The 22,670-nt window shown below is 37.6% G+C and overlaps 1 protein-coding gene across 6 annotated transcripts in view; it reads right to left on the bottom strand.

The window, feature by feature from the left end:
* Positions 1-22,670, bottom strand: part of RBFOX1 (RNA binding fox-1 homolog 1) — a 602,126-nt gene that overhangs the window by 78,917 nt on the left and 500,539 nt on the right. For all 6 annotated transcript variants that reach the window (XM_075830075.1, XM_075830077.1, XM_075830076.1 and 3 more), the window contains exons 8-9: positions 5,688-5,820; positions 2,734-2,773 (exon numbers count right to left, since the gene is read on the bottom strand). In XM_075830075.1, the coding sequence (XP_075686190.1) occupies positions 2,734-2,773; positions 5,688-5,820 (173 nt within the window). The remainder of the gene's footprint in view (positions 1-2,733; positions 2,774-5,687; positions 5,821-22,670) is intronic.

Genomic DNA, 22,670 nt, shown 5'->3' with positions numbered 1-22,670 from the left:
GTCGGAAATTCCCTGCAGCGAACAGGGCGGATATACTGTGTGCGTTGACGCAGCGTATCCGCCCTGTGTGTACATACCCTACAGGTGAGCTTATTTCTTTTAAAAAACAAAGCAAAAAACATCCAGTACACATCCTCATATAATAAACTTTCTTTATCTATGTCTGGAAATATAAAAAAATTACAACATTTATCCAGAAAAGGACAAATTGAGAATGTCTTAGGTTTATGTCATGATTGATGATAAACATTCAGCAATATAGACAGACTATTTTGTACAAAGAACTCCTAAATTAAAAACAAACATTGTCAACCAAGTGAATACCAGGAAAAGAAATAATGCAAAAGGGCCAGCAAGTCTTGTTAACTCTTGTTGCTATCCTTTCCACATCTTTCGTCTATCTTTCCTTTCCACCTTATTTATTCTTTTTTGCATTTATTATCATTGCTAAAATAATAAAATATTTGAAGTATTTTTAACAATATTTTTTATCATTATGTTCAGCAGACCATCTTTTAGGCCTACATTAAATCTCTTACCTGAATTAAGTAATTATATTTGTGTCTCTGGTGAAGGACACAAATTAAATATACTAAAGAAATTTGATGTATTTTTCAGACTATAAGACACACTTTTAAGCAAGAATAAATCTTGCCAAAAAGTCCCTGCCTCTTATAGTCGGCAATCAAGGAGCCCGGCTGAGTCAGACCCCCCTGACCACTTCCTTAACCCCCTCCCATCCCATGAGGTGCCGGCACGTAATGGAGCAAGGGGGGTGATGTTTGGAGCGGGCTCACATGAGGAGCTCGCTCGATACACTGCAGGTGTCAGCTGTGTTTTACAGCTGACACGCTGCTCTAAAGGCTAGGGACAGCGATTGCGCTGTTCCTGTCCGTTTAACTAGTTAAAGAGGTTTTCCCATGAGGGACATTTATGACATATCCACAAGATAAGTCATAAATGTCAGATAGATGCGGGTCTCACCTCTGGGACCCGCACCTATCTCTAGAACAGGGCCCCTTAAAGCCCGTTCTAGCTTTTTAAACTCACGCTGACTTCCAGCCACTTACTAATTACATGGTTGGGATTTATGGAAACAGCACAACTCGCTGAGCTACGCTGTTTTTATAACTCCAATAGAACTTGATAGTAGGTACGGAAACAGCGTAGCATGCTATGTTGATTCCATAACTGCAATTCACTACTATGCTGTTTCCGTAACACTATTAATTTCTATGGGAGTTATGTAACTCCTGACTATGTCATCAGTAAGTGGCTGGGAGGCAGTGTGAGCACAAAAACCTCCTGTGGATGTCATAAATGTCCCTCATGGGAAAACCCCATGCCGCAGTCAATAGCGACTGCGGTGGGCCCCCCCCCCCACATCCTGATCAGGGGTTGCCGATGGTTGTCATGGCAGCCCGGGGGCCTAATGAAGGTCCCCAGGTCTGCCTTCTGTCTGCCTCTGCTAAGCCATGCCTCCGGCAGGGCTTAGCAGAGGCCTATAAAAATGACAATGTACAGTAATACATTTGTTGAAGTGTTCAAGTCCCCTAGGGGAACTAATAAAATGTGTAAAAAAAAAAGTTTGATCCATTTCTAGGAGTTTAATTTTTTTTTCAAGATATTAAAAGTTAAAAAAAAAAACTTTTCCCATTTTTCCCCAAGCATAATGTAAAAAATAAAAAATATATTGAAAATTGGTATCGCTGCGTCCGTAAAAAGCCGAACTATTACAATATATCATTATTAAACTCACGAAAAAAAAAAGAAAATAAAACACCAGAATCTTTGTTTTTTGGTCACCTTAGCGCTAAAAAAAATTCAATAAAAAGTGATCAAAAAATGTATTTACCAAAACATAATTAAATGTAAACTACGGCTCGTCCCGCAAAAAAAAATAAGCCCTCACACCGCTTAATTGATAAAAAAAATATAAAAGTTATGTTTCTCAGAATGTGGAGAAAACCGAACAAATTTTCTTTTTAACAAATAGTTTTTTCTTTGTAAAAGTAGTAATATATCAAATAATTTTTTCCTATTTTCTGTTGTCTAAAACCTGGGGGCGTCTTATAGTCAGGTGCATCTCATAGTCCGAAAAATACAGTATATGTACCGATGTTTTATAACAATATAAAAACAATATGTGGTTTACAAAAAGAGCATGGGGCAGATTTATTTAGACTAGCGATTCATACACCAGAATTAATCTAGACTTTGCTAGAGTAAAATGCGCTAAATTTAATAAGTGGCACACGCCTCTTTAAAAGATTAGCGTATATTTGGCTGTCTCTATGCCCAAAGTTCAAATTTATGCCTGCTATTAGCAGGCCTAGATTTGCACTATAATTTACGCCTGTATAAAAGCTTTTCAGGCTTTCAAAAATGTTTTTTTTTTAAATTGTATTGTCAATGGTTTTCCATTGTTGCTTCTTGTTATTCTTGAAAATTAACACATAAATTAACCCAAAATAAGAATTCTATCACCAAATGGATCAGTACAGGTCGTCTGATTTAATTAATATTATTTACTAATTTTCAATATTTACTCTAATCTACAGGCAAATATTGCTCTTGTGAGGTATGTAATTAAAGTGTGATAAATTCATATATGAATTAATAAAAACAAATTTATATGCCTACAAGAAAAGTAAATATATAGGACCATCTTCTTTTTTATATGACAGATAGTAATAAGCATGCCTATAAAATAATATATCCATAGATACTTACATAAATATCTGCACCATAAAATCCATCCTGGTAAACAACACTGCAAATAGAAATACAAAAAACAATGCACAATTTATTCCAAGATAACACACAGCCAAGTAAGCCTGAAAATGAGATTTTGTTATAATACCATTATTCTCTTTCTGGGTTTACACATGATAACACAGTGTGCATATTCACATGTTCATTCCAGCATTGCATGCTCTAGTTAATGTTGAATTTGGCCTAAATAATTCCGATATGTTGAGGGCAGATACTGAGCAGACTGTAGAATATTCATGTGTGTTATAGACGTGTTTAGGACTAAATGAAGCTCAACATCAGATGGAACTTAATAGTGTCATTTTAAATTAATACCATTATATAGACAAAATTGTCTCTAGATCTTGGAACCATTGGAAGAGTAAGCAACTGATTTTTAGAAGGAACACAAATAAACACATAATTACTCTCAAATATAAATTGCCCATTTTTACATATTAGCAACAATCTATAATGCATAGCTGATTTTTACATAATAAAAGAATATCTTAAGGCATTGTTAATGAGAATGCCTGTCTCTGAAAATTAATATATGTGAAAAGTTGAGAAAATTTAGGGGAGCGTCTTTTTTGTTGCCTGTGAATGCAATATTCCCTCAAGCTCTGCTTTGTATGGAGTGTTCCTTTAACCTGTACCGATCCTGGGTTGCAGAATCTATTTCAGTTAGGAGCTGAATTCAGTTATGTTACTTCAAATCCCCCAACATGTCCTGCTTGTTCAGTGTCTACACAAAGCTTTGCATTCCGGGAAGTTCAGTCTTTACACCAGTAAAGGCCGGTAAAGGCGACATTACAGTGGCCAATAATCATCTGAATGAGCGTTCTTATGAATGCTTGTTCCTGATTATTGGCCCAAGTAAGCATCGGCCCGTGTAAAAGGGCCTGCTAACGAGCGGCAATCGACTTGTTTTATCGTCGATCAGCATTTGTTATGGGAAGAATGTTATGGGTGGACATGTATAAAAAGTGTACCTGAATCAACAGTTTTGTGTCATAGAGAATGGCCCAAAATTTATGTCAGGTGTGCCAAATTCTTAAAAATGTCTTACAAATGTTTGTAAATTTTTGGAGCATGCTCACTGAAGCAATATGGCCCCAGATTTACCTCCAAAATATGTCTACGGCAGTCATTTTTTTGTTTTTTATATGTTGGATCTTATAGACTATAAACTTCCATTAATCTCTACATTTATATTTGTTTTTTTCAACTATAAAGCTAATAGTTGAATTTTTCCTTCCCATACAACATGCTGATAGTGCTGGTATTGTGTGACCTAGAGAGCAGAATTCCACTAATGAAATTCAGCACACTTACAGTTTCTGATTCTATACACAGTCATTTTATCATAGTATTTTCTCTAAACAGAGCCCCAGGATACTTAAATGGTCTGCTATTGCCAAAGACATGCCCTATGCTTAGCTTTAGCTCAGAAAGCTGTCAAATTTATATTATTAAAGTACCGTACTTATAATTCCACATCTTCCAGAATAACGATTTTCACAGTGCTTAATTATAGAAGAGCTGAATTTGTTATCTAACTATTTAATTTATACGCTGCGGATGTGTAAGTTTACCTGTGTGTTGTGAAATGTTGATGAATTGTGTCAAATGACATACTCAGCTCTACTAAACATTTATGTCTGCCCTACGAAAATATAGGTTTACTTAGGAATATTTACTGCTCTCAGATGTGATAGCTGAAAACTGAGTTATTGCATTGGTGATAATGGGTACAATGCCAATGGTTCTTAAAGGAGCAGTCCCACTATTTTTTATTTATTCTCTGGCCCATTAGAGAGGCACATTATGTAAATTGCGGTGAAGATAATCTTCTTACCAGTGGCTGTATTTGTAAGTTATCCGCTCCCTTCTGGTCCTCAGCTGTGTCATGTGACAACAGTGTCGCATGTGTGGACAGGAAGTCAGTTTCTCTATTTATCACTATCACAGGCTTGATGTGAGTGTTATAGGAATGAATTGAGAAACTGACTTCCTGTCCACACATGCGACACTTAGGCTTTTGGCGAGTCTTATTGTTGGTCACATGACACAGCTGAGGACCAGAAGGGAGTGGATAACTCGCAAATACAGCCAACGGTAAGAAAAAACCGTAACCACAATATAATGTGCCTTTTCCAGAGAACAACATTTTTTGTGGGAGTCCTTCTTTAGCTTTCATTTCAATAAATAATAGCTTTACTTCAGATTTACTAGCACACCGTTTTATAGAGATGCCATATTTATTTACTTTTGTCGATAAATGTTATATCGTAAACTTCTTCTGCAATGCTCAAGTTATGACAGACAGTAAGCTGCTCTGGCTGATGCTTACAATTTAGATGGCTGAAAACCACTAAATATATGAACTTCATTCGGATAAGTGAAATTAAGCAGAGCAATGTTTTAAGTTATTCCTTTGCTTCTGTATATTGGGTATATTGGGTAAATCGGAGGCTATGGTAGATTACATATTTTCCTCATTGAGGCACCTGCATCCCTGACTAACACAAAAAAATGGATTTTATTGGTGCATTGAAACCATATTAATCAGAATCTGAGGGGAGTTGCACAGTCTCAGCTTCATCCAACCTCCTTAATAACCAGATGTTTGCAATCATCAAAGATATAGCTTCAATTGCAACAATTTCTTTGTTTCTGCAGCATTTACGTTCCAGTAGAATTTACATAACAACATGTGACATATCAAATGCTTAAAGCCACCAACCATGACAGTACAAATTACAGTCATTTTTCAATAGCTTGTGCAAGGTGCACAACTTCAGGCACTTGGCCTAGCAACATGCTGTGTTAGTTTCTGTGGGAAGACAAGAACAGCATGCATTTCTCTCTTCCATGGTATATTTTTGCTACTGGGAAAGTATTCTAATATTATAAAAGAATATATTTCTTACCCGCCATAAGCAGGGATTGGAGGAGGAGGTGCTGCAGCACGAAATGTGTTGTAGACCGTGCGTCCTCTGCCTCTGAGGTGTGCTCCTCTGTACGCAGCAGCAGCTGTTGCAGCAGGATAAGGGAAGCCAGGTACTATAATCGAAAACACAACCAGTTCACAATTATTAAGGTTATATTAACCCATTCATAATACACAAAGTTTTTTTCCATAACATACAGTTACACATGCCAAGTTCATTAATGATCAAATTAATTCTTCCATTGTGCTACCTTTGTACAACTGTGGCCTGAGTTGTAAGAGATCGTTTTCTACCTGTGTAGGGTAGTCAGTCGCTAGCTGTAGTTTACTGTATTTTATTACAAGGTTAAAGGTAAAGCATTTTGTCCGTCAACAATCTTTGTGAAAGTGAATCAACCCAGAAAGTGAAAACGTCTTTTCTGCTTGAAATCGGCACTGTCCTATCATTAAATATAACAGAGAAATATAAGGATTCATGCACACAACAGAGCTCCGTGCACAGAGCCTGTACGGTAGTGCATGCCATTATTTATTTATTTTTTAAATTTACAGCCCTACAGCTTAAAATGGTTCATACCACCCCCCCCCCCCCCGCATCATGGGGTAGAAAAGTCCTCATCTGCTTTTTCAACTTTTCTAGTTAGGAAAAAGTTGCATTACACAATCCAAAAATTGCGAGATGTAACCTGTCTGAGCTGGGGCCCCATCGTCCTAGAGGTTGTTTCCATGGTATTTATGCACATGAACTTTACATTAGTTGACAATTTAATCCACAATTCAGCGCCCGTGCAGCGTCACTGCGCACAGAGTGGTAGCTGCGTGCAGCCCGGAGGAAAGTGAATAAGCGGGGGGAGGCAAGAGAAGTAGCACCAGTACAAGAAGAATGTTGGAGGTACCTGTTGGATAGAAAGACTGTTGGCCACTAGGCTTCAGGAGTCCTAGAGAAAGTGAGGGGTTTCCATCTGCGGATTTACTGTACTGTCATAATCTGTGCCTATTAGACTGGTTGTGTTGATTAGCGAGTCCATCATATCTGGAACCATACCTATTAGAGGTGGTGACACCCAAGGCCCACTATTTCTTATTAAGTCCCATGGCATAACCAGAGCCTGAGGCCATAGCTGTCACCCCAGTAGAGTTTGTTCAGTAGTGGGTAGCTCCCACGATGACTGGCAAAGGCTCGCCATCCACCCTACCAAAGGGTCCCATGGGACCTGGCGCAACCTTTCTCAGACACACTGCCATAGGGACAACATCTCCAACCTTGGACCGACTGCCTTGCCCCGTAGCGTAATGAAGTTCCTGTCACCTAGTACCTGGAGAGCTGCAAAGTTCAATTTGCTAAATTCTGATACGGATGTTTCATGAAAATTACAGCCCTGGGCTAATAGGTTGGTATCTCAAAGACTTGCCAAAGACTCTCTATTTACTAGAGGGATTGTTAGAAAATACAACAGCACAATTGCAAATTCTCCACTGCTGTTCTGCAAATCCATCAGAAAACTACAGATGACAGGGAAACCACAGAGAATTTAAATTCAACCTGATGCCCTTCACTATTATCAGACTGTAGACAATGCAGATAACAATACAATATTGTGGAATTATTATATATGCAATGCCCTTATAAGCATTATTCTTGTAGGTTCAAGTTAGGTAAACATAAGCTTTAGATCATGCCACAGAAATCTGCTATGAAAGAGCAGCATATCATGCACAACTCTGTACTCAGAATGCCAGAAAACAAAACAGGATGAAAAAAAGATTTTTAAGATTTTCCAAAATGAAATCTATATACTATCTCCAAATTGGAAAGGAAAAGTTTTGCAGCGGCTTATAAATGACTGTGTTCAGGATGTTCTATGTTCATTTTGCATTATTTATTTATTCTCTACTATATTTCCAGTAAGGCACAGAAAACCAAAGTATTTCACTGTCTGTAATAATTCTTGATCGCAGAGTAGCAGGTTTTGAAGTAAGGGAAATGAGAAAACAAAAAAGAACATTTATGATCTGCAGAAAGCTTGGCTTGTAATGCCTGTGAGAGGCATTACTGAAATCATGCTAACCCATCCATTATCACCTGGCTACAGTACCTTCTAGGCTTTACGAGATTCCTTTCAGCAAAGAGCAGGGTTTACAGTAATTCTGTCAGGATTTAGATGTTGAGATATAACATGAAACAGAATGTCAACAATGAAGAGCAATAGAGCATTCTGCTTAAGGGAGCAGAATATAGAATAGTGCAAGTTTACGGCATCCTGTGTCATTCAGTAATGTAGAAAACGTTAAGAAATGGCATTGGTGTATACATAGGGTTTCTGTAATGCACAATAAACCAGAAGTTCAGCTGACTTTAACACTAAGAGGCTGGTGTCCTTTATCATTTATTTTTAAAAGCAAGTGATGGTATTGTTGAATCAAAATACAGTGAATGTGCAGTCAAATTACTTCCTATTTGGATTGAGTACTCCTCCTATGCCAGGCCCAGCGAGCTTTAAGAATGTCAGCAGCATCAAGACTAGGTGAAGGGGGGATTGGTGCTGGTGGGAGATTGCAGCAGGCAATGTAGCAGCCACTCACTTTCAGCAGTGCCTGTCCGTGCAACTTTGAAGAGGCTCTGTCACCAGTTTAATACTTCAATATCTCCTACCTAATCTAATAAACGCTTTGATGGAGGTAACTACTTTTTTTTTTTTTTTTAAACTTTTAATAGTTACAAAGTTATGATGATTTTTCCATTTATGCACATTTTTTGTAAAAGCCCAACTGGGTGTTTTTTTTTCGTTTCACCAAGTGTGCGTTGTAAAGAAAAGTGTATGACGCTGACCAATCAGCGTCATACACTTCCTTTCATTCATGCCCAACTTTATTCACTGCACAGCGTCACTTCTTCCCGCAGTTCCTTCACCGGAGCAATTGGACAATTACCAGACATCGGCTCCAGCCGTGCCAGGATGCTGGAGGCGATGTCTGGTCATTCTCAAGAGATCACACTGTGCTGTGAATAAAGCTGGGCATGAATGAAGTGAAGGGTATGACACTGATTTGTCAGCGTCATACACTTTTCTTTACAATGCCCACTTGGTGAAACTAAAAAAAAAACACCCAGTTGGGCTTTTACAAGAAATTTGCATAAATGTAAAAATCATCATAACTTTGTCAATAATAAAAGCTTGTTTATTTTTTTTTTAAATCACTAGTTACCTACATCAAATTGTTTATTAGATTAGGTAGGAGATAGGGAAGTATTTAACTGGTGACAGAGCCTCTTTAAATTTCAAGAGCAGAGGGTGGAGAATGAGGAGAAGACTGAGTATTAGAGTGCTGAAAGTGAGTGGCTGCTGCATTGCCTGCTGCAATCTCCCACCAGCAAAAAATCCCCCCTTCACCTAGTCTTGATGCTGCCGACATTCTTAAAGCTCGCTGGGCCTGGCATAGGAGGGGTACTCAAGTAATCTGATTGCGCATTCACTGTATTTTAATTCAACAATACCAACACTTGCTTTTGAGAAAAAAAATGACACCGGCCTCTCAGTGTTAATGTCGGCTGAACTTTTGTTTTCTTGTGCATTACAGAAACCCTATGTATACACCAATGCCATTTCTTAACATTGGCATTGTTTGTTTGAGCCTGTTCTCCTTAGGAATTATTAGATGCTAAAACTTTGTAGTATAATAGACATATTATGATACTATTAGTATTACACTAAGTCTATATAGTTCACACACACTGGTCTGTCCGTTATCTTGTCCCAACAGGGTATAAATAAACCAGCTTTTAATTTTCTATTATAAAGTAATTTTTGCTAGCCATGACAATGCGCCATCATTTTACTGCATATATTTTATCTCCTGGAGGTATCTAGGCTGTGAAATGGTGAACCATTGCCATTAATGCTTGGCATTTAATCCTTTCTGTTTATATCTAAAACGTATAAAAAGTCTTGACAAATTCTGAATAATTATTAGATCTAAGATCAATTATACTTTGAGGAAGCCCATGCCCAAAAGATTACATCATCTTTTACATGGTGTTAACCTGTATGGTGTTTTTGGAAGGAAAAAGTGAAATCTCTTACATAAATAGGTGGGATGATAATAGAATGGTAGTATATCACTAGGGCAGTGTGTTATGCAGATGTAGTATTATATTAACTTCGGCTCATTAAGCTTCCAACATCTCAGTTTAAATGCATTTTTTTTTTTAAATGTTTGAAAAATCGTGGCAAAAAGGTGCGGTTTTGCCCCGATTCGCAGCAAAAAAAAAAATTGCATTTAATTGGTGACCTAAGATCCCAGATTAATGGTACTGAATATTATGTTCTTCTCTAGCTCATGGTATATTTATATGCACCCACAGTATTGATGAGAACCAAAGAGCCCTACATGTTACCCTAGATCCATTGTTATAAAAAATTGTAAAGACAATATTGCACAAAACACATATAGGCCTTCAGACATAAAACTATATAGAGGGGGTTTTATAGGTTTATTAAAATAACACTAATAATAATAATCCCAAGGACTGATATTGACTGTCGCTGCAGAAGGGGGATTTTGTTTTATATGCATCCTATCCTTATCGACAGGATACATACATACGGGAGATTGCTTTGGATAAAGGCCATATCCAAGCAAGAGATGTATGTAAACAAACAACCACCCTTTAGCAGATCTGAAGTGCGGTAAGCTGAATAAGACCTGCTCAGGTTTCGTATTCCGTGAGAAATACCCATCAGACTTACATTTAGGTTTTGTTTGTAGTCTGTAACCATGGAGACATATAGGTCGTTAAAAGCGCTATATATACACAAAATTGGCGGATATTTTTATTCAAAACTATTTGCAAAGTTCGTTTAGTTCTTTTAATTTTAGATGCATTGTAGCAATAAAATAGAGTTCAAAAGTTCACATAGCCTTCACATTGTGATTAGATAAATATGAATCCTCCTCCCTCACTGTCGTCCTGAAAAAGATGTAGTAATATCTCTTTTACCAAACACATAATCTCCTATAGTTACGTAATTGATCCTAAAGGTAGCCATACACTTTAAAACTGTCTGCAGAAAGTTTTTTCATCCAACGCCTTTTTTTTCCTGATTCCCCCATAAGCATTCACAGTTTGCTTGGCCGAGCTTGCATGTTTATGTCAAAGGAGATAAGGAAATAAGCCACTGCCAGACCCATCTGCCAACGGCTTATCTCCTGTGGGAAAAAAGGCTAGGGCATGTTAAAACCCAACATGCCTTATCCTTCTTTCCTTCGAGATCTGCTATCGGGGAGAGTCGGGTGACATTTGATAGTCAGTTCGGCCTCGTTTTGTCTAATGTGTATGGGCACCTCTACTAAAACTAACTGCTTTATCTCCCACCTTGCATAATTAACCCTTAGTAACATATATATACCCACTCATCCCACTTCTATAATTCTTCTTTTCACCTGCAGTAGGTATCAGTGACTGCAGGTATCATTTTTGCTTTAACCAATTGCTTTCACTAACAAAATTACTACTAGCTAAACAAAGCATGTCACTTTCTATGCATTGGAAACTTTTCCTTAATTATATATCGGAAAAGTTAGACAAATTCTTTAGCTATATAGTTGATAAGGTTGAAAAAAGACACAGGTCCATAAAGTTCAACCTATAATTCCACCGTGTTGATCTACAGGAAGGCAAAACCTCCATAAGATAGATGCTAATTTCCTCATTAGGGGAAAAATTCCTCCCTGACTCCAGGGTCCTATCTCCAGAATCTAGTACTCATAAGTTGTAATTAAAAGGAGTATAGGACAGATTTACTCATTTAGCTTTGTCCTTTGAACTACCTTGAAAAATCTATACCTTACATGCTAGCTAAAAATAAAGATATATTTTGATTAACGTTTCTTCTCATATATTAGCCTGCAATACACCTGCAGTGTATAAGATAACGTGAAAGGCAAACAAAACATGACAGAATGAAGTGAAAGATGGCTGTGTGCATTTTATGTACAAGGCTATATTTATAGAACTATACAGTGTACATATGACCTTACAGATATAGAAGCCTTTTAGTTTGTGAATCCTCACAAGAAGGATGTAAAGTGATAACATCATCTAGTGGACTCATGAGAATTCACATTTTGAAAGCCTTCTCCTTCCTTGAACAGATCAGTAGGCATTTTCAAGGAAACAGTCACAAATCATAAACCTGAGTAAGAAGGCAAAAGTAGGACAAATGAATAAATGGCTGACAAGACACGTACATATATGTGACAAGAGACGTAATTTTACCATTTTTGTTTGACTTTTTTTTTTGCAATCTAAATAGATCTAGAATTCTGTTTTGATTCATTTCTTAATATATCTTTAACCCCTTAATGACCATGCTTGATTGGACCTTAATGACCAAGCCAGATTTTTTAAATCCGGTATGTCAGACTTTATCAGAAAATAACTGCAATAGTTTTGGATATCCAAGTAATTCTTGTTTTTTTCATCACATGTTGTACTTTATTTTTGTGGTAAAAGTAGAATTTTTCCCTATTTTGAACTGCAATATGTCACATATGTACATACATACTGTACACGTTTTTGTTTTCTTAAATATATATTTTCATCTCTTTACTCTATTTTGGCAGCACTTTTAAAAAATAATAAACACATTTTTTTAGCAATTTAGAAGACTTGCAAATTTAATAATAATTGTATACATTTTTAAATACATTTTGTTTTCCTGCACCGAGCCAAGTTTTCAGAGGCTCATAGGTGTCAGAAGGATGAAAACCTCCATTACTGACCACATTTTGAAAACTACATGCCTAAGGTATTCATTAAGAGGTGTTGTAAGTATTTTGACCCCACAGTATTTTTTTGTTAGAATTCATTCAATGCAGGTGTAAAAAAATATAATTTTATTTTTTCCGCAAATGTCTCATTTTAAATACAGATTTCTTTATAAAGCGAACACGAGAATGAAAAAACACACCCCAAAATCTATCACTCTGTTTCTCCTGAGTTCAAAAATACCCCATTGTGTCCCTAATCCGCTGCTTGTCCACACGGCAGGACCCAAAAGGAAGGGAGGACACGGTGGCTTTTGCTTGAAAATGTATTAAGTCCCACTGCCCATTTGGAGAGACATTGAGATGCCAGAACAATAGAAACTCCCCATAATTGACCCCATTCAGAAAATGAGATGCCTTAAGGTATTTATCTAGAGGTGTAGTAAGTATTTTGACCCCACAGTTTTTTTCTGCTGAATTTAATGCATAGTAGGTAAAAAAAAGTATTTAACTTTTTTTTTAAAATGTGTAATTTTAAAGATAGATTTCTTTGTAAAGTGAACATGAAAATTAAGAAACACAGCCCAAAATCTATCACCCTGTTTCTCCTGTGTTCGGGAATATCCTTATTGTGGCCCCAACCTGCTTACTGAACACACGGCTGGGTCTAAAATGGAGGGGGCACTCTTTGTTTTAGGGCACAATTGAAGGGATTCCAGGCCCTATTCTATGTCTGTAGAGGCATTGAACTGACAGAACGATAGAAACCCCCAAGAAATGAACCATTCCTTAAACTACTCCCCTTAAGCTATTCAGGGGTTTAGTGAGCATGCTGACCACTATGTTCTCATAAGGGAGGCATGTCCTGAAATATGACTTTGCCTGTTTATACGACTATGTCTTGCTAACAAAGCAGTTGTCCCACATTTGTGTCATTCTGATGCCGTTGTGAACAGCATTCTGGTCTGATATATAATAAATTATAGTGGGAACAATAAATTGTTCTGGAGTGAAGGGCAATATATATTTTTTTAAAAATGGAGGAAAATGTATCCAACTATGTGGCAAACTCGAGTTTGTTCACTAGATAAAAAAAAACAGTAGGGCTGTCATGACAAGTAATTCTTTATAGTGACTGGACATACAACGTCTCTTTAGCCCAATCAATCCCTATTTAAGGGACAAACGTGCCAAGCGACGCGGTACACCATAACAGGCCCCTACCTGGCAAGGTATGAACCTCTATGTATACTGAACAACCTATCATCTACAGAATATATAAAGGAACAGTGTCCAAAATCTTCTATGGGAACAGTAAAGGATCACTAGTTCCCAAAATAATGTCAGTATTTCTAGAAGTATTGTCAGGTGTAAAGGATCCAGTAAAAACTCGATTGAAACTGTAATACAGCCCATGGTGTATTGATATGGAACAGCTCGTTTATTAGAAATCCTCCAAATAAAAAAAGATCATGCCCATTTCACAATACAGTAAAATAAATTGTGCTTTGTGTGGCAGGACATAGTCATAACAGGTCATCTTACATTTTGAAAAATAAAAGATATGCCAATTCAGTAACAGCAGAGACGCATTTTGAAAACTATACCCCGTACGCTTTTTTACCTAGGTGTGTAGTGAATATTTCGACCCCACAAATCCCTAGCAGGAATGAATGAACAGCAGGTAGTTATGCAGAAATTATTGGAAGACGTGTCATTTTTTTCACAGCTATGTGTCCTTTTTTTTGGGCAGTACATTTCAGTGAAGAAAAGTGCCTCAATATTAAGTGCGCCTTTTCTCCTGTGCTTCAAGTTATTAATTTTGTTTTATTTGGTGCTTTTATTGGGATGTCAGGATTGCACATCAGAACTCAGAACTGACGGAGTGCCAGGAAGTTTTTATGGCTTAACTTTTATTTACTATAAAATTTCAACTTTCAAGTTATTCATCTAGGGGTATAATGAGAATTTTTAGTTTAATTTGGTTGCTTTTTTAAATTGTCAATTGGGACAAAATGTGAAATCTGCTTCCACTGCTGCCCTCCACTTCATAGTCTCCAAAAATCATGGTTTTAATATTTTTTGTTTGAAACTCATGAAAAGTCCCCCTATGGTTTCTTCTAATTGTGCTGCATGCTGTGGTTCCTCTAGCAGCAAGGCACTTCAAAGGGGGGACACTTTTATAAAAATGATCTATATAAAGATAACCGGGGTCTAGTAATGGGGTGCAGCAAATCCCATACTATCTTTCCACTTATTCCTAGGACAGGGGGACAGTCTGGGGGTTCTATTGTAGAATCTGTACCTTCATAGATACTATATTTGAAGGTGTATCCGGATATACTTTCACATACTTTGTACAGTTTCACGCCATACCTAGCCCTTTTGTTGGGCAGGTAGTGGCGGAAGTGTAGCCTGCCTTTAAAATGCACTAGGGATTTGTCCACTGCTATACATTTCTGTGAAATATAGTGAAATTGTAAATTTAGAATTGTAGTGGTTCACTACTAGCCTAATTTTACATAGTCTGGCAGTAAATTCAGGCACTTGGGGCACATAATTTTCCGATGCAATACACGCAGGGGAATCTGAACTGGGTTGTGCTTGCGCACTAGCCCTAGAACCTCTACGGGGGGTTCATCACTAGAAGTTTCACTTGGGGATGACGACATCAAAAATGTCACCTCATCTCTGCTTGCGGAGTCTGACTCTGCACAGAATAAGGTACGCCTCTTCAGCAGTAAACACCTATTTTGTCATTTTATAATGATTTTGTAAAGCATTGATTTTATTTTGTAGAGTGCTAACTCCCTAAACCTCTAACCCTACCAAATACCCTAAGGGTATGTTCACATGACCTATTTTCGGCCGTTTTTCGGGCCGCGTTAAAAAACGACTGCGAAAAAGAAGTGCATGTCACTTCTTGAGAAGTTTTTAATTTATTCTATAGAAAAACAGCTCCAAAAATGGCCGTAAAAAACATAGCGAAAAACAGCTCTGTATTTTCAGACGTTTTTTTGTTAAGCATGTGAACACAGCCTTACTCTAAATTACTTTCAGCAAGCACTGACCCCACTTAACCTTACACCACATACACTCTAACAAGCTAAACTGATACTATCCTTAACTAATTAATTTACTATCCTTGTTGCTAACTAACAAACTTTTTTATTTCTATTTATTTCTTTATATTGTCTTTTACAAAAACAAAAAAAAACAAAAAACAACAAAGAAAAACCCACCAAAGGGGTTTCACACACAGTCTGGCTGACTGGACGGATCCAGTGATGTCTGTCCCTAGGCAGTGACGGAGGACGCTGATGGGTGTCTGATTTAGTGCAGTGGGGGTACTGATGTGGCACAGGGGGTGCTGATGGGGCACAGGAGGGTACTGATTGGGCACCAGTTATGTTTATAACTTTTTATATAGTTTTTCTTCAGCCCTCTCTTCACACTTCAGCTTTGATCTCCTCCCAACACCAACAGAGAAAATCAGAGCCGGAGATGCAGGCAAAACAATCTCTGCCATGATTTGGAGATACACACCTCTGTCTATATAAGGTCTCACAGCTGACATTGCATATCAGAGCAAAAACCAAGTCATGAGGAGGAAAGAACTGCCTGTAAAGCTCAGAGACAGGAATGTGTGGAGGCACAGATGTGGAAAAGGGTACAAAAAAAATTCTGCTGCACTCAAAGTTCCCAAGAGCACAGTGGCCTCCATAATTCTTCAATTGAAGTTTGGAACAACCAGGAATTTTCCTAAAGCTGGCCACCCCACCAAACTAAGTAACTGGGGGAGAAGGGTCTTGGTAAGAGAGGTGACCAAGAACCCAATGGCTGTGGCTAAAGATTCCCAAGAACCCAATGGCTGTGGCTGTGCTAAAGATTCTGTGTGCAGATGGGAGAAACTTCCAGAAGGTCAACCATCACTGCAGCACTACACCAATCTGGACCTTATGGCTGAGTGGCCAGAAATATGCCTCTCCTCAGTAAAAGACACATGAAGCCTGCCCTGAGCTTGCAAAATAGCACCTAAAAAACTCTCAGACTATGAGGAACAAGATTCTGTGGTCTGATGAAACCAAGATTGAACATTTTGGCCTCAATTCTAAGCATCATGTCTGGAGGAAACCAGGCACTGCTCATCACCTGGCCAATTCTATCCCTACAGTAAAACATGGTGGTGGCAGCATCATGCTGTGGGGGGGTTTTTCAGCAGCTGGGACAGGGAGACTGGTCAGGGTTGAGGGAAAGATGAATGGAGCAAAGTACAGAGATATATTTAATTAAAACCTGATCCAGATAGCTATAAACCTCAGACTGACTCTTTCCCCATTCCCATCATACAATAATAATGAAAAAAAATACTCACCTCACCTCTCTTCTTTGCTTCTCTCATCCAGGTCCCATCAGGCTCTCACTGCAGGCCACAGCTAAAACTTCAGGACGTTCAGCACGCTAAGTGCTGTGTCGCAAATAAACCCCTGACACTGCTCGGCATCAGGACTTTGTATGAGCCAGGGCATGCTGGGTGAGCCCAAGGGGACCCGTGGGGAGAAGCGAAGGTGAGCGGTGAGATGAGTATACATTTTTTTATATTATGTCCAATAGGGGGAGGCGGATGGTGCTTGACTGTGTCTTGTGGTTCACGGCCAGCCGAAAGATGCAACACATTTATTATGAGGCATTCACCTCTTAATAAGTGTGTTGTATTTATTAAGACTGGTGTATGAAACACCAGTCTTAATAAATTACCCCCTTAGTGCTATGATCTTACAACAGATACCTAAAAGTAAACAAGTGTAGATCTTAAAACAGAACCCTATATGTAAACAAGTGAAGCAATAAGCAATTATCGTTTTAATTTTTGCATCAGGGGACATTTGCATGGGAATACCATATGCCTATAGAAATGGGTGCCATCAGCCAGAATTATAAATACATATTATACAAAACACTTCAACCACTCATCTGTTCTCACATAGAAACACATAACACACTAAAGGCTTTCCTAAGATCTGAAAACATTAGCAATGTATCTAGGTCACATCAGTATGGAGTTAATTTGTGATTGAAAATTTCAACTGAAACAAAGAAATATAAAATCTGAAATTGGAGCAATACACACAACTAAATTTTTATAACTGTTATGGTTTGCACAGAAGAGAACACCTATAGGGACAATTTATCATAGATGCTGGACAATAAATTAGAAACTGAATGGTATAATAGGAAGCATGCTGGGGTGGGACAAATAGGATCATTTGTATCATACTGACTGACAATATCAGGAGCTAAAGATCAGATTTTGCAGCTGTTCAAAGATTGTTATGAAGTTCAGGATTTTGCATACTACAATATGTTCATTTTCTGCAAAAATCTCTGAATAATACTGTGAGATAGAAAATATGTCCAAAAGTTAGTGTCATACTGAATTTTTACTTTATTTTTTTTGTATGTGTTTTATTGCCTGTACAGCTCGCAGAACGATGATGTATTTGCTGGCAAACGGAAAATTAAACATCTTTGTTGTAACGTCCTTACCATCTTATGCTGTGTTTACTTATTTGTATGTTTATTTTTCTCTGTGCTATGTACAAAAAAATGTCTTCTTGCTACCACTTTTGATCCAGTGTGTTATTTATGCTAATCTCATATTTTTAAAGCTATTTGGAATAATGTTTTATAGATACATGGTGAAAAGTGGATTTGTTAGGCCAAAAAAGTCCATTATGTCTTTAGTAAAGCAAATACAATATACAACAGTAAGAACATCATGCCAAGAGTCAAGTGTGGGGGTGGCAGGATGATATCATTGGGGTGCTTTGCTGCCTCTGGACATTGGTGAAGAATGTCTGTCCCTCTGTCTGGTAATCAGTCCTTAAAGAGGCTCTGTCACCAGATTTTGCAATCCCTATCTGCTATTGCAGCAGATAGGCGCTGCAATGTAGATTACAGTAACGTTTTTATTTTTAAAAAACGAGCATTTTTGGCCAAGTTATGACCATTTTTGTAATTATGCAAATGGGGCTTGCAAAAGTCCAAGTGGGTGTGTTTAAAAGTAAAAGTCCAAGTGGGCGTGTATTATGTGCGTACATCGGGGCGTTTTTAATACTTTTACTAGCTGGGCGCTCTGAAGAGAAGTAACATCCTCTTCTCTTCAGAACGCCCAGCTTCTGACAGTGCAGATCTGTGACGTCACTCACAGGTCCTGCATCGTGACGGCCACATCGGCACCAGAGGCTGCAGTTGATTCTGCAGCAGCATCAGCGTTTGCAGGTAAGTCGATCTTAACATAACCTGGCCAAACATAACCTGGCCAAACGTATGCCCCATGGACACTCTAAGGGCACATTCAGACGTGGCGGAATTGCTGTGGAATTCCACTGCGGACAGTCCGCAGTGGAAATCCTTAGCAGACAGTTTGTTCATTGCTTTCCACACCTTTTTAGATATCTTCGGGCAGATGTTGCGGAAAACTCCGCTGCGGACCATAGGCTGCGGTGCGGAATTTTCCCTCCGCAGCATGCACTGACTGTTGCGGATAAGAAGCGGAATTTCACTGCGTATTTCAGCCTTTGCAATGCAAAAACTGAAATCTGTGGCAAGTCTGCTGTGTTTTCTGCAACATCTGAATTACCTGTCAAATATGCAAATGTTGGTGTACATTCATTGCGTAATTGCCCCAAATCTGCACCAACATTTGCAGCGGAAAAATTCCGCCACGTCTGAACGTGCCCTAATGACCTACATTTGTCTAATGATTGTCTATGGATACGTTAGATGTCTATGTCAGGAAAACTTCCCAGAGTATATGTAGAACATAGAGCCCAAATGTGGTGTATATATTGCCTTATAAAGGTCAATGAACATTCTCTAATTATTGTCCCCCTTAAACATGGTGAATTCTGCTGATATTATTTCAGCATTTGGATATAACTTATCACTATGTTCTTGGCATATGACTAATATCCACTGTAATATTATGATTAGAATCCTATTATTGTGCTTAGAATATAGAGACTATCTGGATGTACCATAGGGTCTATTGTGATATGTTTCACAGCCTGATGTAATTTAAACAAACTTCATTTCAAGTTTATTGCCAATGAAATGTGAGGATTGATATAATTAAAACAATAATTTTTACTGTTGCATTATAATAAGAGCCTTATTTCCATCATGTTGCTTAGTGATGGAATAAAACCATAGCTTGAGCCTATATTTTATGTAACTCTCTTGCTTTTCATAAAGGATCTCCTCATTTAAAATGCATTGAAGGAAAACAAAAAAAATTCTAATTAATGAACAGGCCTAATCACCATTCCCCACATGGAAAAGTCATTTTTCACTGCTAGTTTTTTCAATGTAATCTCACAACTGACATAACAGGAAAGCAATGGGCAATCAATCCACTCCCATTAGTTTCTTTATTATTCTTATTGAAGAGAAATAAAACTGCTTGTTGCTGCCGTCTATTACAACATGCAAAAACACTGATAAAAAAAATACTATGAAAGGCAAGATGTGTTTCTTCACGACTCGGTGTTACAATTTGTTCTACAAAAAGACAATAAATGACTTGTGAATTGTCCCTCAGCTCGCTTCACGCTGGGCGATTAGTGATTAATTACCTTGCTGCAAATTGACATGGCACAAGGAAATTGACACAGCCCTGATTAATTAACTTTTTATGTGAGATAGTTATTTACAAAACATTGCGCACTGTAATTGAATCCTTTTACACAAAGTCACGGTAGAAAGGTTTTAGTCAAACACAGATTAGTCCAAATTTCAATGTTAATCTGGCTGGCAATTGTTCCGTTTGGTGCGAAACTAAGAAGAAATATCAACATTTTTATTCCGCTAAAGCAGTGCACTCTCTAAGTAAGCAACAAACGTGATGTTAGAGCAATATTTATTCTATCTCTTATTCTCTGCTCGGTGGTAGGTCACGGATATGACCCAGCTTGCAAAATATCAATACTTATAATTACAAGCCAGTAAAAGGATTCTTCTCAGGTTGAAGTACATTTTATTGGACCTGCGTAGCAGAATTACACAGACATGTTGTAAGTGCTTTTGAGACTACTAAGGTAGAAACCTTTGTACCTTGGTGTCATTTGTAACTACATTTTTTTTTCTGTTCAACTAGTGCAGTCAACCACAATATCTAACCTATAAAAACTGTGATATTTAGTACATTTCAGTGTAATGCATTGCATTTTAGTGTACGATTACTTGTTATTCCAATTAAACCTATCTAAAAATAGAAAGAGAATATACCAATTAATGAATGCTGTTATCTCCAGAATATGTTTCTACAAGTACATAGAAGGAACCTTCAGATTTTTTTTCCCCAGAAACAATGCTACTCTTGCCTATATATTTTTGCCTGGCATTGCAGCTCAGCGCTATATACTTAAATAGCCTGTAAACAAAATTGGAGCTATGTCTTAAAAAAGCAACCCCTACTTTTTAATCTCATACAACCCGTTCAAAGTGTAGCTTAATTTATGAAGAACTCAAGCTCCCCAGTCCTGAAGTTTAAAGGGAAGGTATATATATATATATATATATATATATATATATATATATATATATATATATATATGTTATTGCTTTTAGTATGTTATCAAAATAATTTTTATTTATTTGTGTTTTTGTGTTTTACTCTTTTCTTTCTTTTACTTCTCTATGGGGGCTGCCATTTTTTTTCATCTCTGTATGTGTCGATTAACGATATATGTATAGAAGCTGCATCAAAATGGAGGAGATTATACAGCAGCAATGCGTAGTGTAGCGGAGAATCAAGCATAGGAGTGAGACAGTAACACTTCCCAGGAAGCTGCAGCACGTTTGTCTGTGTGTTTTTCCACTATGCCCCTGCTCCCACTTTGCCTCTCTATAGACTTGAATAGGCAGCGTTTCTATGTTTCTTTCTCGGCTCTCCTCCTGCTCCCCTCCCCTCTCCATAAATTTCTATAGGCAGGCTGTGAAGAGACACACCCCCCACTTCCTGCAGTCCATCTCCTCTGCTCTGTAACCAGGGATGGATTTTACTTGACAACAAGGGGTGGACAGCAGATTACAGGAAGGAAGACATCTAGTGGCAATAACTTCACACAGAATTTGCATGGATATAAGAACTACATTTTTAACGCTAAGTAAATTACAAAGTTGATCAATAGCAGGTATACTATTAGATTTGCATAAGTTATTTAAAAAATTAGTAATGTCTATTTAAGTTTGGGACAGAAAGAGAGTCTTTTACAAGACGAATTAGAATGTAAACAAACTAATGTGCTGCAATATGATGCAATTTGAGTAGCACAACTTTCTTTTACCACATGTTATGAAAGGGGAATGACGTACAATAATTGCATTTATCCCCATTCAGTTTTATTTGGAGTATGACTGTTGTATAGTATGTTATGCCAAACTTGCAGTCAACTAAAAGTACAACTTTAGAATTGTAGTTGGGTAGAGTTGCATGAATTGTGTGACTTGGCAGATGTTGCAAAGGTGTAATGCATTGCTATGGTTAACCTCAGCCTAATTTTCTGCTTTGCGTAAGATATTTTTATATGTTTTCTTAATGCGTCAGAAGACTCTAGAAATTGCTCAGTTTTAGATAAGAAATTGATGAATGATATTTTTGTGCTTAAAATGATGGCAGAAATGTAAAGAAGTGATTGTAATGAAAACTGTTATCCTGTATCTGTACGAAGATGTTGTTACAACAGTGTAAGTATCAATTTCATCTCTATAATTTATTCATAGCTGGCTGTACTGTGTGGAATGTTAATTTTTTTGTCTTTAAGTTTGGATTCACTGCAATTTTATGTTTAGACACTATGAACTTTTACCAAACTTGCCTGAAATATTTATAATATGGAACTTAAAGCTTGGGGGATGGTGAAAAACAGAGTAACATATCTGAGGGAGAAAGATCAGTACTCATTGCCTGTCAGTTCTAAGGGACTGAAGAGATACAAGAGGCACTTATACTGTTGAGCACTAGAGATATGGAAACATTGCCAAGTACTGCAGCTGTTGAATGCTTGAGAGCCTTTATTCTTTCAAGATAAAACAGTTACCTGACCTATTAGATTTTTCTTAAAGCCCAAAAGCAGTCACTTCATTTCCACTTTGGTTTGGTTATAATAGAATGTTTAATATCAGCTTTTGA

This window comes from Rhinoderma darwinii, chromosome 6, assembly GCF_050947455.1.
Source record: "Rhinoderma darwinii isolate aRhiDar2 chromosome 6, aRhiDar2.hap1, whole genome shotgun sequence".
Lineage (NCBI taxonomy): Eukaryota > Metazoa > Chordata > Amphibia > Anura > Rhinodermatidae > Rhinoderma > Rhinoderma darwinii.
This window is presented reverse-complemented; position numbering and strand designations above follow the sequence as displayed.